The sequence below is a fragment of the Galeopterus variegatus genome, unplaced genomic scaffold (assembly GCF_000696425.1).
Source record: "Galeopterus variegatus unplaced genomic scaffold, G_variegatus-3.0.2 Scaffold1505, whole genome shotgun sequence".
Taxonomy (NCBI): Eukaryota; Metazoa; Chordata; class Mammalia; order Dermoptera; family Cynocephalidae; genus Galeopterus; species Galeopterus variegatus.
In genome coordinates, this window is record NW_007727616.1 from 212,036 (window position 1) to 235,017 (window position 22,982).

Genomic DNA, 22,982 nt, shown 5'->3' on the forward strand with positions numbered 1-22,982 from the left:
TGGCTCTGTACTCATTTATTTTTTGGTTCTTTGGTAAGAATAGGTTACAGTTTAAATCCTCCTCTTGTAGTAGAGAGTGGCTTAGACTGCCTATTATGCTATGAATGTCTGTCTACATCTTAGTACGCCCTCTTCCCCAGGAAACACAGCAGAGGCCACACAGAGTACAACAGCATTTAATAGAACAGTTGTACAGTTTACAGTCAGCCACAGAAGCTGTGTTGGAGGACAGGACCCAATCCTTCCCCATACCAGGCAAAGCAGTATTGGACATAAGCTGGCATGTGGCTGGGCCCACATCCTCATCCCCTGGATCTGAGGGGAGACCACCATCTAATCCCCCAGCTACCACTGTATTCATCAGGGAGGGGTGTGAACCCCACATGCAAGAAGAACCCTTGCCCCCAGTGTCAAATGGGATGGGGATGCAAGAGTTATAATGAAAGGGAAACCCTATGTAAGCTGTTTGCAGAGTTCAGAGGGGTGGGGTTTACCCCTGTTCTCCATCTCCCAAAAGTGCTCACTTTCCCAGCTTCTTCATACGTTCATCAATGCTAGCAAAGTTCCCCTCAACTGTGGCCAAGTTTTCACGCACGGTTGTCTGCACCTAGAAAGTGGTAAAGAGAGGTTTTACTCTTTTTCAGGTCCAGGTACTCACCTGGATAAGGACCTGAAGAAATTCTCTCAGAGAAAACAAAAAAGAAATGGTAACACAGCTTACAGGCCCCAGAGGGGGGATGTTTACAGCAGCAGTTATCAAACTACCTTTGGAGTACCATGGACCTAGCTCAGGCTCTTCCAAACAGGTCTCATAAGAATTCCCTCCTGACTCCAGAACAGTTCTTTTATATGTTTTATGTAATAAGAACCAAATAAGATTTGGCTGAGATGAGGGTTTCACTGGTTCAAAATTTTAGGAAACTGCTCTAGAGGAAAAGAATATTATACCAAGTACTTTATATATATTTTCATTTATCTTGATGGTCCTCTGATGCTGGTCTTTCAACTTTAATGCTCCCTCCAGCACTGAGAACAGTGCCTCCAACAGAAATTGAGGACTTGCTATCGCCGGGCATTGCGAAAGGAATGAATGAAAAGGGTGAGGCTCAGTGTCCAGGGTCAGAAAACAAGTGGCAGAACCATATTGGAGACTGGCTCCTGATTTCAAAGGCAATATTCTTTCCAGTGTACTATGCTCAGGAGTATCTGGATGAGGACCCCAGGGAGGGTAAAACTAAGCTGAAACTCCACAGTGAAAGAGTAAGCCGTATAAGAAAAAACGTTCAGTATTAACAATTTACCCATGTTATTTCACCTGATCCACATAACTTTGAGGGAGATATAATTTTCCAAGTGGAAAGATGGAGGCTCACAGATTAAATAAGTTGTCAAAGGTCTACAACCATTGAGAAACAGTACGGAGACTCAGACCAGCCCCTGCCACACCATGCGACAAAACGGGCTAAGACAGAACCCTATGAGAAAAAGCTGGAGAATATAGTCTGTACGTGCTGGAGAAAGGAGATAGATCAAAGGGGCACACACCTGGGTTAAGAGGATGGCATTGTCCTTGAGGGAACTAGCAATCATCTGCTGGGTGGTATCCAAGTGTGTTAGGAGCTGACTAAACTGCATGGCTACAAAAGAAGAAAGAAAAATGCAGCTGAAACTAGAATTGAGGGAGGGGAACAAAATTTGCCCACTTTCAATTCCTCTTAGCACCCCTGGCAGCTGAGCTCCCACCTTGCTCATGCAACTGCTTGATGGTGACCAGTCTCTGCACCAGCTCAGGAAGGGTGGAGGCAATGGGGCTCCAGCGCTGTATGGTTTCATATAGCTGGTGCACCTGAAGAGACACGGCAGGGCATAGAGGGGAAGGCTGAGGCAGCCACTGAAGGATGCACTGACTGCTACTTCACTAGAGTGGGGAAAAGAATCAACTAGGAGGGAAGCACTGCCCTGACTTTCTCAGCTGATAAGAGCTTATGAAGACAGGACCTGAGGATTCATGCTTTGGTATTACCACTCGGAAAACCCGAGGGAGCGGAAATGGGTGTGAAGATGGGGGAGGTGTCTCTGACCTTGCTTTGTGTATCTGCATCCTCTACAGAAGCTTTATGCTTGGCAATTTCATTCACCTTTCCCAGGACACTCTGAAAGCACAGATTTTAAGTTGCTAGTGAAGAAATCTAGGACTTCCGAAGTCCCAAGCTGCCCATAATCCAATTTGTCCTCCATTTAATACCTGTAGCCTAGCTTCCACTTGATCCAAAACTGCAAGATCCAGGGCGCTCACCTTTGCTTGCAACAGTTCTACTGTCTCCTGGGGGTGGGTGTTGGGACAAACGTTACAAAGGGAAAAGGAGCAGCCTAAGGAAGAGACTGCCTATATTCCACTAAAGTTAATTAAAGTAATTCTCAAAGCAAACCCAATCCCAATATCCCCTCTGTTATCCAAATACTCCTGGTTCTTTCCAAACTCACCATAAGACAGGATCCCTGTAGACCTGCAGAAAGGGGATTCTGGTGGGAAAGTGAGGAAAGAAATCAGTAGTCCTTATACCTCCATGTGATTACCACCTTCTCCCATCCTTCCTGATTCTAGCTGACAGGCCCACTGGTTGATCCCTGTAACTGAAACCCTTTCCTGACTCCTCCCAGGCTTGTATGGAATGCTGTGGACCTTAGGACTCAGGGTGCAGGATCTGAGGCTCAAACTAAGTATTGTACAGCTGACCTGAGCATCCTGATCACAGCGTACAGTCGCCTCCAGCTCTGTCAGGCGCTTCTCAAGTTCTGCAACCTAGGGGGAAGGAGGAGGTGAGATTTGCCATCCACCTCCCTGATGCTACAGTGGGTGAAATAAGATCCTGCTCTTCTCTGCTTGCCACTCACCTCCACTCCCTCCACCCCCACCCCAAGGGACTCCTTTCCTTGGAACACATCTCTAGCCACAATCTTAAAATCCTAACTGAAAGTAGATGGGTGAGGGAAACATGGAGAATGAGACACCAAGAATCAGAAGCATTCCTTCCCAGCACCCTAATCCCAGGTCTGATCCCTTGGAGGGAGGCAGGAAAATCTCTAGGACCATGTATCCCCTGGCCTCCCAACCAACACTATATACATACTTTGGCAGCTTGAGAGAACTTGTCCTGCTCAGGCCGAGAATGTAGTTCATAAGTGACAAGGCTGCTATCTGGGGGGGTCCCACTGGTGCTCTTTCCCCCTGTACCCCCTTTGCTGTTCTTTGTTGCTTCCAGCTGCAGCAGTAGGCGCCTGGGACAGGAGAACAAGTAATAATAGTATGATTTGAAGGATGAGGGACAATCACACTCTCTCTTTTGCCTCACAGTCAGCATTAAGGAACAGCTAGGCTACCTTTCTCCTTAGTATCCCTGTCAGTAGCAGGCTGAGTCCCTCCACATCCCAATCAGCAATGATTTTCCAACAGAGTAGAGCACCTACTTAGCCAGAGCTCCATCAGGGTCAGTAAGGTTGATAGCAGCATCCGGTCCCAGAAGCTTCTCCAGGTGGGAAGCAACCAGCTGCTGCTTCAGGGCTGCCAGCTGTTTAGCCAGCACCACAGGGGTCAGCTTTTCCTCAGTGGCTGACTCCTTCACTGTTGTCTGGTGTGAAAAGAGGAAGATAGTGAGGGGTGGCAAGAATGCATCAAGAAAAAAAAAATTAGATCAAGACCCTTAAGGACAGTTGTAGCTGACAGTCACTGGGATGGTTTTTAGCATATTAGACTTCCCACCTGTAGTGTCAAATGTAGATTCATGTGTATTACTAAACTCTGGAAACCTTAGTCCCCTTATCCAGGAGCTTAGGGAATCTTTCTCCTCCTCCTGAGAGGTCCTCCTTTGCTAGGTAAGTCACAGCAGAAAGGGGAGAAAAGACTTTATAGTTACCTTGATTTTCTCAACTTCAGTTGTCAGCTCTTGGACTTCATGCAGTAGTCGCTGGTACTTTTGCTGGGGTGTCTCCTTCACTCCCAGACCCTCTCCAAGCTAGGGAACAAGCACAGAGGGTGATGTTACACCTCTCATTACAGGGAACCTCAAGAATTTATCCAAACCCTGGGCCTAACTCATAAGGGTATCATAACCAACTCACAATACTCTGATACTGAACAACTGGAGATAGCCAGAGGCCTGGAGACTCTCCAAAGCAAACAGCAGGGGGCAGAGCATCCTCAACTGCATCCTGCTGGGTTCCTCAGGACCCCTAACCAGAGAAACTCAGAATCCTGGCTGCATCCCCTGACCTCCCTCCTAAATGCCTGCTAGATAGGATTACCACTCCATTCCCATCAACACACACACAACAAACCATTTCATATTCTCCAGATTCATATCCTGTCCTCTTGGTTTTTCCAATACGGTCTGAGAAATCTGCCAAGAAAAGAAGATGAAACTGAGGGCCTGATCTAGGCTCAGGGCAGTCATGGTCTCAGGTAACTGTGAGGGTTTCCACAAGAGATCTTCATGATGGACTCTTTCCCCAGAGCAAAAGTCTAGACTAAGACCTGAGGACAGAAAACCACTTCTCATGCTTGCCCTCCAGGCTCCCTGGCTCCAGCTCCCCACCTCCCCTTCCAGCCTAGTCTTACCAAGTCCCTTTGTCCCCACTCTCTTGTCCTTGAACTTGTCATAGGCAGCATTGGGATTGACAATGATGTGCTCCACACTTGTGCTCGTCAACTCCTCCTGCAGGAATAGGTAGTTCAGGCCAGGGGCTGACTCACTCCTACTCTAGAACTTCCTCTACCCCACAAAATCCCCAAACCATTAGGAGACTAGGCCCTAGTATTCCAAGGGGAAAGAAGGGTGGCTCCATTCCAAGCTGTCAATGCAGGCTCAACCTAGGAAACTGAAGCTTCCTGGTAAATTTGGAGCCTCCGTTATATAAATACTAACACCCTGATTCAACTGGGAACAGAGGCAGCATAACCTCCCCACCTACTCTGTACATAGCCTCCCCATCCCCCCACCTCACCCCTCCCAGTTATTTGGCACACACCATGACTCAAGCAAGAAACCAATCAGACCTCTTTCAACCTCCCCCTTCCAAAAGTAAATCTCCTCGCCCACTGAGCAAGTCATCTTAAAGTTGACCTCCCATCCTTGCTGAAGGGGAAGAGGAGGGAAGGCAGACAATCAGGCCACTAACTCTCAGTGTGAATATTAGAACTTTAAACCTGCTGAAGATAAGAGATCAGCTCTTAGATACGAAAGGAAGATTGGCAGAGGGTCTGACCAGAAGCCTGGTTTCCAGACTGCTATGAGGCCAGTGAATGCAGGGGACAGGGAGAACAGGCAAGGGCTTACTGGATTATTTTTTAAGGGACACCTTAGAAGTAACAAACATAAGCAATATCTGCTTGCCAGGAGCACCCTTGGGCAAGGGCCATGTATAAGCCCTGAAATGGAGATAGCTCAGCATCTCTTCACAGAGAAGCTGCAGCACACTGATTCTTCTGCTGTGCCTCAATCACTGAAGCTCTTCCATAAACAGGGGACACAGGAGAAAGAGTGAAAAAGACTTTACCCAAGAAAGTGAAGCAGAGAGGTTCCCTCTTTACTAGACATCTACTTGCTGTTCAGATTGATTCTAATAACTACACCAAAACTGGGCACTCCTGACTGCATGTCCTTCCTTTCAATTGTCAGAAGCCTGACAGCTCCCAGTTGAGCACTGAAGGAAGGGGGAAGGAGACCCAGGAGTCCATTGGGGATGGCATCTCCACCTTTTGATGGAGGAAGGCAAAATGAGTCGTCTTTTCTTCACCTAAAACAATGGTTCTCAACCCTGTGTTGCCCATTTGAATCTCTTAGAAAATGTTAATAAAAAAACCACCAAAAAACAAAAAACATGTGGGCCCATCTCTGTAGATTGACTTAATTGTTCTGGGGTAGGGCGAGCTACCCAGGTGATTCTAATCTGCACCAGGCCTGAGAACCTCTGCCTGTGTGTGGGTATGTAGGGAGGCGGGGAAGGGGAGGAATGGGGGACACCATAGCAAAAGAGCTGCAGATATAAGGTAGCTCCATCCTTCATCTCTGTTCTGCTATTAGAGAAGAAATCAGTGTGTGTGGCAACTTTAAAAGTAAGGGAGGGGCCGGCCCGTGGCTCACTCGGTAGAGTGCGGTGCTGATAACACCAAGGCCCCGGGTTCGGATCCTATATAGGGATGGCCGGTTTGCTCACTGGCTGAGCGTGGTGCTGACAACACCAGGCCAAGGGTTGAGATCCCCTTACCGGTCATCTTTTAGAAAAAAAAAAAAAAAAAGTAAGGGAGGAGAGGGATAGGGAGAAAGTATCAATTTTGATCTTTACCTCTTCAGGGAATTGCTAGGCAGAGGGGCAACAGCTATAGATCAAGAGAAAATAAAAGGGCTCAATGTACCATATGCAAGTGCCTGGGGGATGAGTCCCAAATGATTCTCTCTTTAACTTTCTCTGAAAGGTTACAGCCAGAACACCCACTGGCCAAATAGCTGAGTGGTCTGTGGCCTCTATAAACTGTTGGTTTGAGAAGGGCTCAGACTCAGGATAGACAACCATCTTCTTCTAAGTTCACACTCGAGAATATGCCATGTCTCCCTGTGAAAGCAGCAATCATGGCCAATGAGGTAGAAATCCTTTTTTAAAAAACTCTTTAAAAAGAGGAATGGTGGGCTAGCTGGTTAGTTCAGTTGGTTAGAGTGTGGTGCTGATATTACCAAGGTCCAGGGTTCAAGCCCTGTACTGACTAGCCAAGGGGGAGGGGAGAGGAATGGGAGGCAAAATCTACAGACCAAGGAAAGAAATTAATCATAGCTACCATATGCTAAGCCCTTTTTATGGGTGGGCACTATGCAGATGAGAACCTACTTTCTTATTTAAGTTTCTAGGTAGGGAAAGGAGGGAGTGAAAAAAAGGGTCAAGACTCAGAAGGTGAGTCTCAGAGGTTCTGGACAGTCACAGGAAAGAGAGCACTTTCATCCCACTATTCCCTGCTGCAGGAACATGTCCTGGGCCAGGAGGGCTGCCTAACATTGGCATCCTCTTGGAGCCTCTCCTAGGCTGTGGCCCCAGGAGACTCAGGTAGGCAGCATACTCTAGTCCTCTAGTGGCACCTATTCTGCCAGTGTCATGAAAATCTGGGGCATGGGTTAGGGGCAGTGCCATTACAGTGACTTGTGAGATAAGAAAAGGTTGTCAGCTGGGTATGGGACTGAATAGAGGGATGAAAGATTTAGTTGAGACAAAAAGAGAAACAACTGCCCATCACAGCACACCCCATTAAAAAGCAGATGAAAGGTCAGGCTTCTTACCAGCTCCTTGTGGTTTCCCCAGAGGTGAGAAAATCAAAAGAGTTAAAAGGAAAGGGAGGGGGGAATGGGAATGAGGGAGGGAAAAAAAAGACAAAATTGTTATTAGCAAATTGTCACATGCACTACATGACAGTCTTCAAACACACTGCACCACAGGGCCCCAGGGGAGCCTAGCAAAATTTAGGGGCTGAGAAATTTCAGCTGGGGTCACCACATACCCCAAGTGAAAGAAGAGCATGAGACCCTTTCCTCTCTGGTGGTGAGGATGTCATGAAGCTTTGCCATTAACGGCAGCAATTCAGGATCATCTGAGAACTAGGAGTTAGATGTTACAAGCTAGTGGCATGGAACAGGAAAGTGCAGGAAGAGAAGGCTGAGGTGGAGGGGAAGCTGTAGAAATGGCAAAATATGAAGCAGAGATTATGGAGATTCTGAGGACCTGTAGCTGACCGAAGGTCCATAATTTTCAAGGGGGAAGTTAACCTTTCTAATTCATGGCCCAAGTCTTCTTGTCTCCTGGTTTCTCTAGTGGTGAAGAATTAGACATGTGGATGGCAGAATCAGTCACAATGAGGGTGCTCATGTCGATGGTCTGATATGACTTTAGGTTAGGAGGAACAAAATATGTCAGGTACAGATGGTGAGTTTAAACAAACATGAAGTACCTAACTGCAGCTCTGTTCTCATTTCTTGCTGCCAGAGGAGAGGCAGGTCAAATCCTGCTCCCTCACGCAGCCTGGCATGTTTGTATTCATCTTGAGTTGTTGGTAACTCACTCTACAGCTCTAAGGGATCCAGGGCAATTCTGCCATGATGTGCTAGCACAGAGTCCAGAGGACACCAAGATTCACAGCTACCAGCCCATGTGCAGAACATGTTTCTTCAACTCTCTGTTCACAAGATTCACAGGGGCTGGAGGGTGGACAAGGGGGAAGAGTGAGAGTATTTCAAAGAGGACTATATCAGTTAAGACCACATAGATAGAGCTCCCACTTCCAGGCAAGACTGGTTTAGAACTGCCAGAAGGGGAAATCTAGCTGTATGCCCTGACTTTCCAGGAGCTCTGATGATGGGCAGATGGAAGTGTGGAGGATTGAGGATGGTTATGTGTATATGAAAATGCACGGAGGGATAGACAAGTCCTTACTGCCCCAAGATTTCCACCAGGTACACCTGACCCTCAACTTCTCCATTCCCTGGCCAGTGCTAGGGTCCAGCCAGCACTCCTTTCAGCCCAGGGAAGAGGTAGCTCCAGGTCCTGTGGTCTAGGCTGGGATGTCTCTACACAGAGTGGGTGTAAGCACTCACAGGTGCACACATTGAGAACACACGAGGGAAGTAAATGCACTATACCTTTCTCTGACTTGTCCCACCAGGCTAAAACCAGCCTGGGAGAAACTCAAGGAGAGAGAGAGGACAATGGGCCATAAGCTCAAGTTTGAACCATGAGTAAGGGGCAGAATGGGGGAGGACAGAAAATCAAGGAAAAGGAAAAGTGGTACACTTGTTTGCAAATAGTATATACCACCTCCATTTCTGTCCTATAGTGGGTTGAGGGATCATGTGATTTTAGGTATAGTTCCTGTTACCTGGAGTAGTAACAGTCACCATGGAAACCTAGTACACCACAGTCACATTAATTGGAAAATTCCAAGTGACCTGATCTTGGGTACCAGCTTACCTGGTACATGGCTCCCAGCCCCAGGGCTATTTGGCTAAGTGACTGTGCCTCAGAGGATAAGACTTGAGGTTCTAAATGAGAGAAAGGACGTGGCCACTGCTGCTTTCTGAGCCTGTTCACGCTCTATGCCAACATTACAGCCAGGGAGACTTCAGAACCATGATGACAAGGAAGATGAATAGAGCTATAGAATAAAACTGTCCAGGATGGGCCAACATAATGCTGACCATTCATCCATTTCTAAAGGAGGGGTGCAGAAACAGAAAGACTTACACAAGCACAAATAACCTAAATTACCTTAAGAGTGCATATCAACATGTCCTTTTCATCCCATTTGCATTTCTCTGAAGGCTTAGCATAAGGAAATATTAAAATGAGTTTTTTCCAGGGATAATCCATCTACAGCCAAGAAGTGAGAGCTGTGGCTGTCCCCCTTGTTCTCCATCCTTGTCTAGAATGACTAAAAGTCATCCTAGTCTGAGGAGAAAGGCAACCTTCTTCTAACTCCAGCCCCTAAATGCCTCATGTTTAAAAGCATTCATAGCCTCCATGTTTCTATCCCATCCTCCACTTGACAGTTTTATTCTGCAGACCTCACAAGTGGAAGAGACAATGATTCATGGATCATAGTTGTGTTTCTAAACCTTGATTAATGATCTTTAAACATAAAGCCATCAGGCCCCTCAGTGACCCAGCTAGGGACTCACTGGAATTTAAAACAATTAGCTAACACAATAGCTGTGGCAGAGCATTGCATGCAAGATGGCAGATGAGAAAACCATGCAGAGAAGAAGCATTGAATGGTCTTACTTGTGCAAACTAGTGTCCAGGCAAGGTGGTGAGGAGGGAGGATGGGGGAAGCATTAGGAAAAACTCAGGTAAGTTCAAGTGTGCCAACAGTCAATGAACACAATCAAGCATACTCTATGATACTCTAAACTGTGAGGAAGAGAACCTACTATTTCTCATTTCAGGCTGGTGGAGTGTCCAGCAGTATTTACCTTTTGGAGGACTGAAACCTCTGCCAGGGCCCAACCAAACTATAGCTAGGTCATTTTTTTCCCTATTTACGTGGCAATGGGGGTAGTTATGCCACAGAGGGAGAAACTAAATCCTATTTCTCATGAGGTTTTCTTAATTTATTCCCCTTGCTCTGGCAGTTCAAAAGCCATGAGCAGAGTGCCTCACTGACCCAAGGCAGGCTGTGTGCCCAGGGGGAGGGAATTCCGTTTGGGAATTAACTTTCCTAACAAGACATTTTTTAAAGTCTCCAAACAAGCCCATTGCCCCAATCAACCTGGGAGTGTCTGAAATGCAGAGAAATCATCCCAGATGGAGGAGGAAAGGGCTAGTCTGTGGTTTTCTTGTCCGTTCCTGTTTTAGAATATTTTATTTCCTGCTAAAATTGTTTTAAAGAGATAGTAGAAAAATTGGGATCATCTGTAGTAAAATGTAAATCTCCTACTATCCTCCCCACTATGGGAACTGCAAAACTTTTGTGTTTAAGTTAAACTAGCAATTAAGATCTTTATGGGACATCAGAGGACACTATTTCCTTCAATAGCCCCATTTCTTCCACAGTGGAGAAATCAGAGGAAGGCAGTTAAAGGACAGTGAGGGTCAACACTACATGGTTATTCCTTCAAATAAAAATCTAGAGTTCAGATCCCTGTACTGGTCAGCCCCAAAATAAAAAATATAAAAATAAAAATAAAAAATGTGGAGACTCTCCAAAAGATTCCAGAAGAAGTTGGCCATATTTGTTTTCTCCAGGGAAGAGAACTGAGTGATGGGAGGCAAGGATGGGTGACAGACTTTTCACTACACAGCCTTGAATCTTTTGATCTATGTGCATATATTACCTATTTTAAAAACTAATAAAAAATTAAAGTTAAAAATAACCTGAAGACTAAGGCAGAGAATGATGTTGCCAGGGGTTAAGAAGGTGACTGAAAACCTCATGGTTCAGTCACAAGAGTGGTGACCATGCATTGTCATCTGTGCTAGGTCTTGGGCTGGTAGGTGACAAGGGTACAGGCAGGTAGGCTGCTAGTGAGAATCCAGGCCTCCTGGACACAAAGTCTCTGGATTGTGTAAGTATACAACTCACTGCTCCTCAAGTTACACATTCGCATCAGTATTAAAAGCAGCAGCAGAGCCATTTCTTAGCCACCTTCCCAAAAGCTGCTCTCCTAAGGCCCACAGGGATGTGCAGAGGCCAGAGACATTAACTGTCATAAGGAAACATCTCAGCTCCAAGGGCTCCTGAAGAGGCTGAAGGTCTCCCCACCCCACTCACTCCTCCCTAGTGACAGAGAGTCACTTAGCTGAGCTGTAAGTGATGCAGGCAACTTGACTCCTTGTCTTGACCATCAAGCTCCCATGTACTTCTATACTGGCATCCTGGGCAACATGCCACAGGAAATGAACAATCATGGTATCCTCTCCCCATCAGCTCCTCCACTAGAGGCTACCAAAATAGGCTGCTCAGGGAAAAATAGCCAATCAGAGCTACACATTTAGGTTCTTCCATGCCTGGAATGGATATCATCTTTTTATTAAGAGATAGCCCAGTACTTTCAAAAGGAAAATTACAACATATTTTTTTTGTTTGGAAAGGGGTTTGCTGTGATACTACCCATTTGTATTACAGTCAGTGACAAAGGGACAGAGTTCCATTCATTACCTCATCACCATGAAGGCTTGATATTTCATAGGCAGAGGCCTAGACCTGAGTTGAACCATCTCTGAACTACGGTAATACAATGAAGTTCTCAGCATATATACTCCTACCCTGTGGACAGAGTCAGCTTCCTACTAAGATACCTCTTGAAGTGACAGGTGCACACCCGGCAACATCATCATCTGCATTATCTCCAGATACTCAAGCTTGCGAGACAGACTGACATGCCAGCAAATACAGAAGCCACAAGAAACACACCACTGAGAGAGGGGACAGGGAAGTTGTGTTCCCCATGATGTAAGAACCACTTCCACATGGGAAAATCAGGTAAGGAATAAGTGAGTATGCCAAGCCATACATTATAAGCCAGCAACAAGCATTCTCCAGAACTAACCAGCCCCAAAGACATAGCCACAGGACTTACAGACACGCATACTGAGCCTGTTCCCAATATGGATGACTATTGGTTACACCTTTACTGAGATCTCAAACCATCAATGTGACCTAAGCCCAGTTTTCTTTGGAAAAAATAAAACCTAAAACACACCCTATAAGACATGCTAATATAACTTTGTCCCCCTTGGCATCGGCACTTACATACAGAGTTTTTACTATGTTGATTTCCATTCACTCAATTTTGTTTTGTTTTGTTTTTCTTTCATATGTTTCCTATACGTATCCTAATTCCTCCATTAGTGGACTCCTTGCGGGCAGGGATATTTCTTCCTCTGTATTGCACAAAAATCAATACAGAATGAACACATTCAATAAACAATGCCAAGTAGTTCCCCTCATGGTTAAAATGTGTCCACAGTTTAATTTTTACTACTCAGAGTTCTTGGATCTGAAAGTGCTACCATGGCCTCTCCTCTGATGACAGAAAGATTTATGTTCTTCCTCAAATTTATTTTGCTCTGACCAGGTCTTTTGTCTTTCTAAAATCTCCAAATCATTTTCTTATTCTTTGCCCAATGGATACTGAATATTTATATAAAAAGGTATTTCTCTACACTTCAAAGTCTAGTTCTTGGTAGAATACTAATGAATATATACTGAATGAAATAGTTTATGAAATAGAAGGCCTACTTCCTAACTTCAAGCAGTTTATTTTAAGTGCTCAGGATTCATGATTCACTGCCACGGATTAGAATCCAGGGGCTTAACTAAGTCATTAGCCCCAAATCTAAGTGTTCTGAGATATTTCAATTTTACTTAAAAGGCCCAAGGCCTTTGCAACAGGTATTGTTAGTTGTAATTCCACTGATTTGACTCTCTGTCCTTTATTGCTCATAGGTGGCTACTGGCCCAGCAAGGCCTACAACCTACATACCACCCAGGCTGGGGTTGGCATACTCGCTTATTGCTGTGGCTCGCCAGAGAATGGAAAGGGCCTGTCTAGGGGAGAGAGATCAGGGTCCAGAAGAATCCTGAGGCAGCACACAGTCTTACCGCATCAAACTCCGCTTGATCATCCTCAGGTAGGTCGCTGGTTTCATAAACATCTGGCTCGTTCCTGGCCTGCAGATAGAAGCAGTGACCACCCAACCTCACTACCCAGCATCCATCAACACTCCTTACCCCACTCCAATTGAAGAAGCTAAGGGAGAAGGCAGGCTATGATGCCAGGATTCTGTCCTTTCTCCTCCACCTGCCCTGTGAACAGCACGCCAGTTGCCGTGTCTCAGAGGGGTGGGGATGCAGTGGGGACAACTGGGACCTGAAGTTAAACAGGGAGTGTAAGTGATAACAAAGATGTTACCCTGACTCTGGAGGAGGGCTGGTCTTTGGCAATCATTACATCAGAAGTAGGTAAAGGCTATCCTCCAATTAGGCCCTATACACCACTACCCCAGTACAAGGGTTGAGAGTGACTCAAGGCCTTAGTACCCAAGGCCCTATGTCCTCATTTCCACCCTGAGAATGCAGGCAGGGGAGCACAACAGGAGGGTATACGCCAGCATGTGCATGGGGAAGGGGGGACACAGGTTCCCAGAACGACAGAGTTCCCCATCTGGCACAAGAAGGGTTCTGCCACGGTAACCTCTTCCTTGGCAGGATGAAGGCCATCACCAATGGCCTGGTGTGTGTGTTTGGGGTAGGGATGGGGGGCTTATGGGGAGATTTAGGGCGGCACGGGTGGCGTTGACACGGATGGTACAAACACGGGCACAAGTGGTAAGCGCCCAGAGACGATTTCTGGGCCGAGAAACTGGCGAATGCCGGAAAGGGGGCCTGGTGCGCCGTCCGACCAGCCAGCCCAGTCAGGTCAGAGGAGTCCGAAAGGTGCGGCGGCCGGTCGGAGAGCGAGCAGCAGGGGCCCTGGGGCGGAGGAGGGCCTACAGGCGGGGGGGGTGGTGGGTTAGTTTCTGTTGGGGGTCCTTGGGAGGTCGGGGGCGCGGTCCTGGGGAACCAGGACCGGCCCTGTACTCACAATGCCGGGAAGGTCGGCGTATTTAGGGTCCGCCATGGCGGCGGCGAGGCGGGACTGGGGGGCCGGGGCCTCGGTGGAGCCGGGGCCGGCGTTCGGGTAGGGGAGAGTCTGGGTTCACGTCCCCGGCTAAGGCGACAGCAAAGGGAGCGGCAGAGGAGCAGGAAGTCTCGCGACAGGAGAAGCACAGTAGACGGGTAAAGCAAAAGTCGCGAGAACAGCTCGCTACCACACCCCTGGAGAGACAGGGATTGGCGAGAACGAGGCCAGGGAATGAGGTAATGGCAAGGGGACGTCGCCGAGGACTGTGGGATGTGTAGTCTTCGTCGACTGGGGCTTGGGCGGGGAACGACAATAACGCGCTTTAGGGAGCTATTTTATCCAAGTTATTTTCTTTCATTTTTACATCAAGTCTGTAAAAGAACTTTTATAATTCCTGTCTTGGACTCCCAGAAGTTATTATTATTATTATTTTTTTTTTCAAAAAGATGACCGGTAAGGGGATCTTAACCCTTGACGTTATTTTCTTTCATTTTTACATCAAGTCTGTAAAAGAACTTTTATAATTCCTGTCTTGGACTCCCAGAAATTATTATTATTATTATTTTTTTTTTCAAAAAGATGACCGGTAAGGGGATCTTAACCCTTGACTTGGTGTTGTCAGCACCACGCTCAGCCAGTGAGCGAACCGGCCATCCCTATATAGGATCCGAACCCGTGGCCTTGGTGTTATCAGCACCACACTCTCCCGAGTGAGCCACAGGCCGGCCTGGACTCCCAGAAATTAAATGACCAAATTAAATCACACAGCTAGTCATGTTGTGGTATAGCCATGGCTTCAAAAACAGCAATAACAACAAATAAAATTTAGTAAAGGCTTACTGTACTAGGGTACTTCAAAAATTTCGTGAAAAAAATAGAATTAAAATATAATACGAATCTTTCCATGAACTTTTTGAGGTACTCTCATATGTTAGGAATGGAAAAGTTAAGCAATCTTTCCAAGTTAGGGCTGTCAAATAAAATACAGGACTCCTAGTTAAATTTGAATTTTACATAAACAACTAATAGGTTCTTTTAGTATAGTTATGTTTCATATCACACTTGGGACATACTAACACAAAAATTTTTTAAAGAAATTCAAATTTAACTGGGCATTCTGTTTTTGTTTTTCAAACCTGACAATCTTAAATTCATAAATGATTAAGTGGTGGCTCCATGTCTGTCTGAACACCCTGTGATCTTAACCACTTCACTAATAGTTCTCAGAGTTTTTGAATTTCACGGTTCAATAAAAACAATAAACCTTTTGGGGGATAGACACAGTATTGGTAGCTTTTTTTTTTTTTTAAAGATGACCGGTAAGGGGATCTTAACCCTTGACTTGGTGTTGTCAGTATCACACTCTCCCAAGTGAGCTAACCGGCCATCCCTTTATAGAGATCCAAACCCGTGGCCTTGGTGTTATCAGCACCACACTCTCCAAAGTGAGCCACGAGCCAGCCCAGTATTGGTAGCTTTTTTTTTTTTTTCCTTTTTGTCTTTTTTACTGACCAGTAACGGGATCGCAACCCTCGGCGTCGCGCCCATACCAGGGACTGGCAATGGGATTGCAACCCTCGGTGTTGCGCCCGCACCTCGCTCAGCCAGTGAGCAACAGGGACCGGCAATGGGATTGCAACCCTCGGTGTTGCGCCCGCGCCCGCACCTCGCTCAGCCAGTGAGCGGGAACCGGTCTCCACATGGGATCCGAATGGCTGGCCCGGTAGCTTTTTATTTTACCAAGTAAGTATATCACAAATAGAAAACCTACTATCTACTATCACCATGATTACTTGGTAGAAAAGTAGGAAGGACACACTCTCATAATAAAGACAGTCCTTTGAAACTTAACAAATCCAGCTTTATTCTTACCACATTGTTCTCTTGAGGGTGGGGGCATACCTAGTGAATTTCTGTCTCTGATTAGCGACCCTCCATGGACTGGCATTTTGAAATTTCTTCACTAAAGATACCACATTGGAGCCCCTGGGGGCCCAAGGTTGGGATGTTTCCCAGAATGTGTCCTGAGCTTGCAGGATGCTGCAACACTTACAAATAGTGCCAAACCAAGTGACTGGAGAGTTCCTGAGTTTGGAACTCATTGTCATTCTCTTTCCTGGCTCTTCCCCAAGCCTCTACCCCTCTTTTTCCAAACTGCCTTTCCATCCAGTTTCTTAAGCTGGACGCTTTTCCTTCAGTTTCCTTAAGATTCAAGGTGCGGTTGAGATATAGGCCCAACGTGGGAAAACCCCTTCAGCTGAGTTCTGAGTGGTTAGGTCTTGTCTGGTCAGGCCATCAGCCTCTCATCCTTGCCCCATAGCATCTAAGTGACCTTAGACACTCATCAGACAATCACTGAGCGGAACCTCCTTCCCCTCTTCCCCTCTCCCATCATCCTACCCCTCCCCTTGGCTTATAGCTTCAACTCCTGCGGTCCAACTCTGTTGGCCAGCAGAGGCCTATGACGTGGAGAAAAATCAATTCAGTCAGCTTCTCGGTGTTTCTGCACAGGGGCTGCAGCAGAAGTCTGACCCAAGTGGAGGAAGGACAAGGAGTCTCTGGGCTTGGCTGTTTTTTTTTTTGTTTTTTTTTGTCGGGGAAGGGAGAGAAGCAGAGAAGAAATGCCTGAGAAAAGGATTGGGTGTTGGGACTCTATCTGAAGGTTACTGGAACAGGAAACACACACATAGGTGCCTAAACCTGCCTGAAACCCAAATGCACGTGTTTGCCCTAGACCTCCTCTCAAAGCCTCCCGAGCACCTGTCTGCCGCCTCAGTCTCAGCTGAGCGCCCCCTCCTTCGGAGCACACACCACCCCTGCCGCCCAAGAAGTGCCCCAGCCCCGCGCCGGCGACCCACCATGGCGGAGACCAACAACGAATGTAGCATCAAGGTGCTCTGCCGATTTCGGCCCCTGAACCAGGCCGAGATTCTGCGGGGAGACAAGTTCATCCCCATTTTCCAAGGGGACGACAGCGTCGTTATTGGGGTGAGTGCTGCCCCAGAGGGAATTTGGGGAGGGGGCGAGAGGCTGACTCTTAACCCCTCAGAGCCTTAGCCTCTGCCTGGCACTGTGCGCCCCCTCCCCGCAGCTCATTCTCCATCCTCTTCGCCGCAGCCCCTCCTTCTCTTCCCTGCATCAGGATGGCTGGGTGTGGCCTGGCCAAGGCCTGAGGCCAAGTCTCTGCAGAGTGGGAGGGGGCTACTTCTCTGCCATCAGGAGACCCAATCCCTCCTTGCTGCTTTCTGCAGCGTCCCCACCCCTTATAGACAGTCTCATGTTTTTCTGATATTTTCCCTTTCCCCCAGAGAAAGCGCATCTTCCCTTTGTTATTGGCTCAGATCGCTACCCCCACCTCCCAGGAAGGGAGGAGGAGGACTAATGGATGGGCTAGATAGGAGGTGGGCTGTCCGGGGTCTCTGCGGAGGTCTGAATGGGAGTGGGCCCTGGGACCAAACCTTCCATCGTCTCCTGAAATAATTACAGCCGGGACTTGGGGAGAGGGGGAGGGCTTGGGTCTCATGAAGGGTTTTCTGGGAAAGAAATACATTGATGCCACACCCAGTTTTGGGGGATCCTCTGGGATCCTAAGGACATGTCTACCTTTCCATCCCAAGTACAGTAGGATGAGGATTTTAGACTCCCCAGCTGCCCTCTCCACCAAACAAAAATGCCCAAACCCTGAGATCCTTGGTACTTGCTTATTCATCCTGTCTCTTGATGATCCAATAAAGAGTAGCAAGCCACCTCTACTTCATCATGACAGTCACTACCCATGGAAATCTTAAGGAGAACTAATAATTTACTGTGTGCTTGTTACTCTATGTATATCATTTAAGCCTCAAAACAACATTCTGAAGTAATATCAATATTTCCATTTTGCAGATGAGGAAATTGAGGCCCAAGTAAGTTGAATGACTTTCTCAAGGTCATGCCATTAATTTATGGATCTGAACCCAAATCTGCCACTCCAAACCTCACACCTTTTCCTTTATATCACATTGCCTCCCCAGATTTCTGTTCTGGACCTTTATCTGTGATGGCCCAAAGAGAATTTCTAGGCCTTGCCCACTCCACCTTTCCTGGGTTGGTAGGACCCTTCAGGCTGTGTGTGGGGTGAAAGGATCTGCGTTGAGTTCTGTAGAGCTTGAGGGATGCTAGACCAGGAAACTGTAGCCAGTTTGAGAAGGGAGGGGCGTATTTGAGCACAGTCCTCAAGGTCAGAGGCACCTCTTATGAATCTTTGATCCACAGTGCTTAGCACAAAGCAGCTGGAAACATGCTTGTTAAAGGAATAAAGGAAAGAAGAGGGGAAGTCTAGGCCTTCTGAGTCAGTGAGAATGGGACTTTGAGTAAACATGCCTTAGGGAGAGACCTGCTTACTTGTCCCCAAGGGCCTATTCTGTCACCACCCTGCACCCTCATCCCCACTGTGAACTCAGATGGGTACTTTTGCCATGAATGTGTGGTGTGTGTGTGTGTGTGTGTGTGTGTGTGTGTTTGCCACATGGAGAGGGCCTCTTTGCCTCAGGGACCTCAGGTCTTGCAGGCTGGTCAGTCTGGCCAGGCTGAAAAAAAACGCCTGGATCAACCTTGGGGTACCCCTCTCTGAGCAGCCTGAACAGCAAGCATTAGCTGTGAGAGTTGGAGCTTAGGTCGCCCTTAGATACAAAGGCTGAGAAACGGGAGAGGGGTGTTATGGGGAGCAAATCCACAAAAGGCTTCTGCTTTTAGGCCCCACTTCCTTGCTCTGGAAGGTTTTTCTGGTAGGTCTGAACCTATTCTTTTAGGCCCTCTGGACCATCCTGCTGCGCTGGGATGGGTCAGGGGTGATATCGGGAGGAGAGGTTGTGGTGTTGATCTGTCAGTTGGCCCAGCAAAACAGGAGAGGCATGGTGGGAAGGCGGGAGGGAGGAGAAATGAAGAGAAGCCCAGAGCCCCCTTCCAATTCAGATTCTATCTCAACTCCACAGCTGGTACTCTCTGGTCTGTTTTGCCTGATATCTTTGTCTCACTCTGTATCTTCCTTCGCCCTAACCCTCCCTGTCAATCTCTCACTCTAAGATAAATGCTTGCAGGGGGCCATTTTGTCTCAGGCAATATCCTTGGGGCTTGCCTTCCCTGACTTACTATTCAGTCTTCATTCAGGGGAATGAGGGCTTCAGGAGACATGATTTTGAGGAGACCCTTGAGGTCCCAGTGAGGGAAGAGCATCTCCCACCCAGTTTCCTCTTTCCTCCTGTATCTGTCTTTGGGACCAGTGTGTGGGGAACTGTCTGAGGCATTAATGGAGGAAGCTGCTTCAGGATATCTGGGAAGGTGAGGGAGGATTGAAGGTGGAAGAGGATAATCTTTCCAAACCCAGCCCTACTCCTTCCTGTGACAGCTCTGCCCTTCGCCTCTGCAGCACTTCTGTTAGCTCTGGGACTCAGAGTTCCCTATATTCGTAGGCTTTGTTATGCTTGGCAGAGGGTAGGAGAATAAGCTAGAGAGACATCTCTGTGTGCCCACTCTCCTCTGACTTCTCCCAGTCATCTGGGGGATGGGGCTTAGCCAAAGTTAATGGCCTGAGTCATAGTAGAAGGGTGTCTGGGTCACTGTCTGTGTGTGGTATGCATCTTGTTTTGCTCTTTAGACATTCAGAGTCCAGTGTGACTCTTTCACTGAATCGGTTTTGGTATCTCTCTGTTTGTCTTTCTCTGCCTTGGTCTTTCTCAGCAGTATCCCAATGCCTGCTTTCTGGACTGTTGCATCTGTATCATATGTGGGAGAGATGACAGTAAGGAAACACACTCTTTCTCCTTCATTCAAGTGTCCACATGCTACCTTCCTCAGGTCTTAACAGTTAAGGGGGTTCTTAAGGAGGCAAGAGACCAGGACCAGAAAGTACCTCATCTGGAAATGCTAGGTTGGGATTTGCAGGGTTGTTGGTGCACAGTCAGTATTGTTTGGGGTGGCCTGGGATTCCTTTGATATCTGAAGAGGGGAGCAGGACTCCCCTTAGCTTTGGGAAAGTCTCATAAAGGAAAGTGGAGAGAAGTAATGTTTACCATGGCCAGTGTCTCTCCAGCATTACCATGGCAACAATCCCCAGGGGTGTCACCATGGAAATCAGGTCTGGTGCTTGATGTTCAGCTTCTACCAAGTGCTTTACTGAGGGTCAAACAGATTGGTCATCTTTGAACTCCTGATCGTAGGCCCCCCATTAATTTCAGTCAGCAGACATGGAAAACTACAGAAAGGTGCTGAGATTCACAAATGGACAAGGAGACAACAAGGGGGCTTAGAGGAGTGGGATTAAAGGAAAACAAAGAGTCCGGGGCTATAGGACTCTGAAGAGAGGCTCTCCAGAGAAGACTATGAGGAATGTTTAGACTGCCAGGGGTAGGAAGAGATCAGTGTTAGAGATGTTTCTAAAAGGTGGAGGGACTCCATGAGTATTTCTAAATTAACGGGTCTTCTAGTCCGTGATGTTGTGCCAATTCACAGGGTTTTCGGTTACCTGGAGGTGGACAGGGTGAGGGAGGCCCTTCTGAAGGAGTGAGTGGGAGAATTGCATACTTCTGAAAATGGAAGTGAGGGTGGAAGAAGAGAGTGAAGAAAAGGCTTTAGTTCTGTCCAGAAACACTTGGAGAAATGCCCAAATTGGTGGGGGAGGGTAAAGAAAAGCCATGATACGGATCTGACACAGTGTTGGCATTTCACTTCTTCAGTCACTTTGGTGGTGTGGGTCTGAAACTGTGCTCTACCATTTCTCAGCTGTGTGACTGTGGGCAAGCTACCTGACCTCTCTGAGCTTTGGTTTCTTCATCTATAAAATAGGAATAGTAATAGTACCTACTTCCGGATTACTGTGAGTATTAAATGAGCATGTAAACTCTTTAGCACAGTGACAAGCACGTAATAAACTCTTGATAAGAGTTAGATATTATTACTATTATTTTATGTACTGTCTCCCCATAAGCTAGCTTTTGACGAAATTGGAAATTGGTTAACACTTTCTCCTCTTACTAATTGTCTCATCCAAACCTCCAGATCTCTACTATCTTCTTGCTCTTTTCTTCATCAATGCCTATGTTTACTCAATAAATATTTATGAAGAGCACCCCTGTTGGCCAGGTACTCTGTTTGGTGTTGGGGATATGGAGGAAATCCCAGCCTTCAAGAAACTCTGGATCTAGGTGGTGGTCCAGGCCTGATGAGCGGCCCAAGCAGAGGCAGAGGACAGGGGCATCAGAAATGACTTTTGCTAACAATATATACACTCCCCTAGATTCTGATAAGGAACCCCCCACAACATACTACAGTCTGATTCAAAGTAATTGTGTGTTATGAGAGACTAAATAATTATGGTGTTTCCCATGTGAATAGTCTAGAGGCAGTAGAAGTAGAAAACTACTGGTCTAGTTATTCTTATGAAAAGATCAGACAAAACTAATTCATCTTGAATATAATCAATAGAAAATTAACAGAAATTTATAATTTTTTTTTTTAAAGATGACCAGTAAGGGGATCTTAACCCTTGGCTTGGTGTTGTCAGCAGTAGAAAACTACTGGTCTAGTTATTCTTATGAAAAGATCAGACAAAACTAATTCATCTTGAATATAATCAATAGAAAATTAACAGAAATTTATGATTTTTTTTTTTATTTTTTTTTATTTTTTTATTTTTTTTTTTTGTCTTTTTGTCTTATTTTTCCGTGTCCGGCAAGGGATTGCAACCCTCGGTGTTGCCCCCGTACCGGACCAGGGACCGGCAACGGGATTGCAAACCTCGGTGTTGCTCCCACGCCTCGCTCAGCCAGTGAGCGGGAGCCCAGTGAGCCATGGGCCAGCCCTCAGAAATTTGTAATTTAACAGGAATAAAAATCTTAAGAAGTAAAGATCAGAGTGTAATTCCTACCTTTAAGGAATAAAAAAAAAGAGCTAGACTTGGAATTTAAGGGCCCAGCCAGTAGTAGGAAAGTAAGTAGCAGGCCTTTCCGGACCCCTGAAATCATAACCTGTGTCATATGGCTTTCCCTGCTAATGAGATTATTAAATGCACCCATTTTTAGCTCTTACATATCTTTGTCCTCACAGGTCTGAGAACCCCACCCTTCTTCCTCTCTACTCTTTTCCTTCCCAGCATAGGCTGAGAAAAAGGATTCCTCAGGCAATAATTGGCTTCAGCATTTGGAGAGCGCCCTCCATTTTAATGCATTCACGGCGCCTTCTGGAATCCTGTAATTGAGAATGTTTTGAGTGAGGTGTGTGTGGATATGAGTGCGTTGGTGTGTTGGTGCCCATGTTCCCAGGAGGGAGGAAGGGAGGGGCAAGGTTGGGTTGACAGTTTATTTAATCCCCTTTGGATGGATGCCTGCTTTCATGGATAGAGATCACTGGTGGAGAAGAGAGGAGAGTCACTGGCCTAAGGCAGATGTGTTTTGTCTGTCTCTGTTTCTTGGCCACTGGGTGGGAGAAACACTGAGGTAGGTTACAATCCAATAATTAAGGTAGATTTTTCTTTAATAACATTAAAAATAATGTTGTTACAGTACCTAATACATTTTAACTGTTGACAAAGCTAAAGATAAAGACAACACATAAAAGAAACTAAAAATCACCCCAAAATCCCACCACCCCAAGGAAAACACTTAACTATTTGATTTATTTGATGTATTTGTTTCCAGTGGTTTTTCTCCCTGCATATATACATATGATAATTTTAATAAAATTGTATTGTAAGCTGTATATTCTTTTGTAACCTATTTTTTTTTTAAAGATGACCGGTAAGGGGATCTCAACCCTTGGCTTGGTGTTGTCAGCACCACACTCAGCCAGTGA

The 22,982-nt window shown here is 46.5% G+C and overlaps 2 protein-coding genes across 4 annotated transcripts in view; one reads left to right on the forward strand and one right to left on the reverse strand.

The window, feature by feature from the left end:
* Window positions 1–160: 160 nt before the first annotated feature.
* Window positions 161–14,419, reverse strand: DCTN2 (dynactin 2 (p50)). Of its 3 annotated transcripts, XM_008577402.1 has the most exons (16): window positions 14,118–14,419; window positions 13,136–13,204; window positions 9,814–9,822; window positions 7,323–7,328; window positions 4,616–4,712; window positions 4,336–4,397; window positions 3,915–4,013; window positions 3,469–3,629; window positions 3,132–3,279; window positions 2,738–2,803; window positions 2,485–2,523; window positions 2,246–2,323; window positions 2,082–2,153; window positions 1,744–1,846; window positions 1,546–1,637; window positions 161–607 (listed from the first exon to the last, which is right to left on the reverse strand). In XM_008577402.1, the coding sequence occupies exons 1-16, from the start codon at window positions 14,151–14,153 to the stop codon at window positions 521–523; spliced, it is 1,224 nt and encodes a 407-aa protein (XP_008575624.1). In that variant the 5' UTR covers window positions 14,154–14,419; the 3' UTR covers window positions 161–520. The 3 variants fall into 3 exon arrangements, with proteins under 3 accessions (XP_008575624.1, XP_008575625.1, XP_008575626.1); XM_008577403.1 differs by lacking the exon at window positions 9,814–9,822; XM_008577404.1 differs by lacking the exons at window positions 7,323–7,328; window positions 9,814–9,822.
* A 2,495-nt stretch (window positions 14,420–16,914) lies between these two features.
* KIF5A (kinesin family member 5A) overlaps window positions 16,915–22,982 on the forward strand; it is a 29,170-nt gene continuing 23,102 nt past the window's right edge. Inside the window, exon 1 of the mRNA XM_008577405.1 lies at window positions 16,915–17,144. Within this exon, the coding sequence (XP_008575627.1) occupies window positions 17,016–17,144 (129 nt within the window). The 5' untranslated portion in view covers window positions 16,915–17,015. The remainder of the gene's footprint in view (window positions 17,145–22,982) is intronic.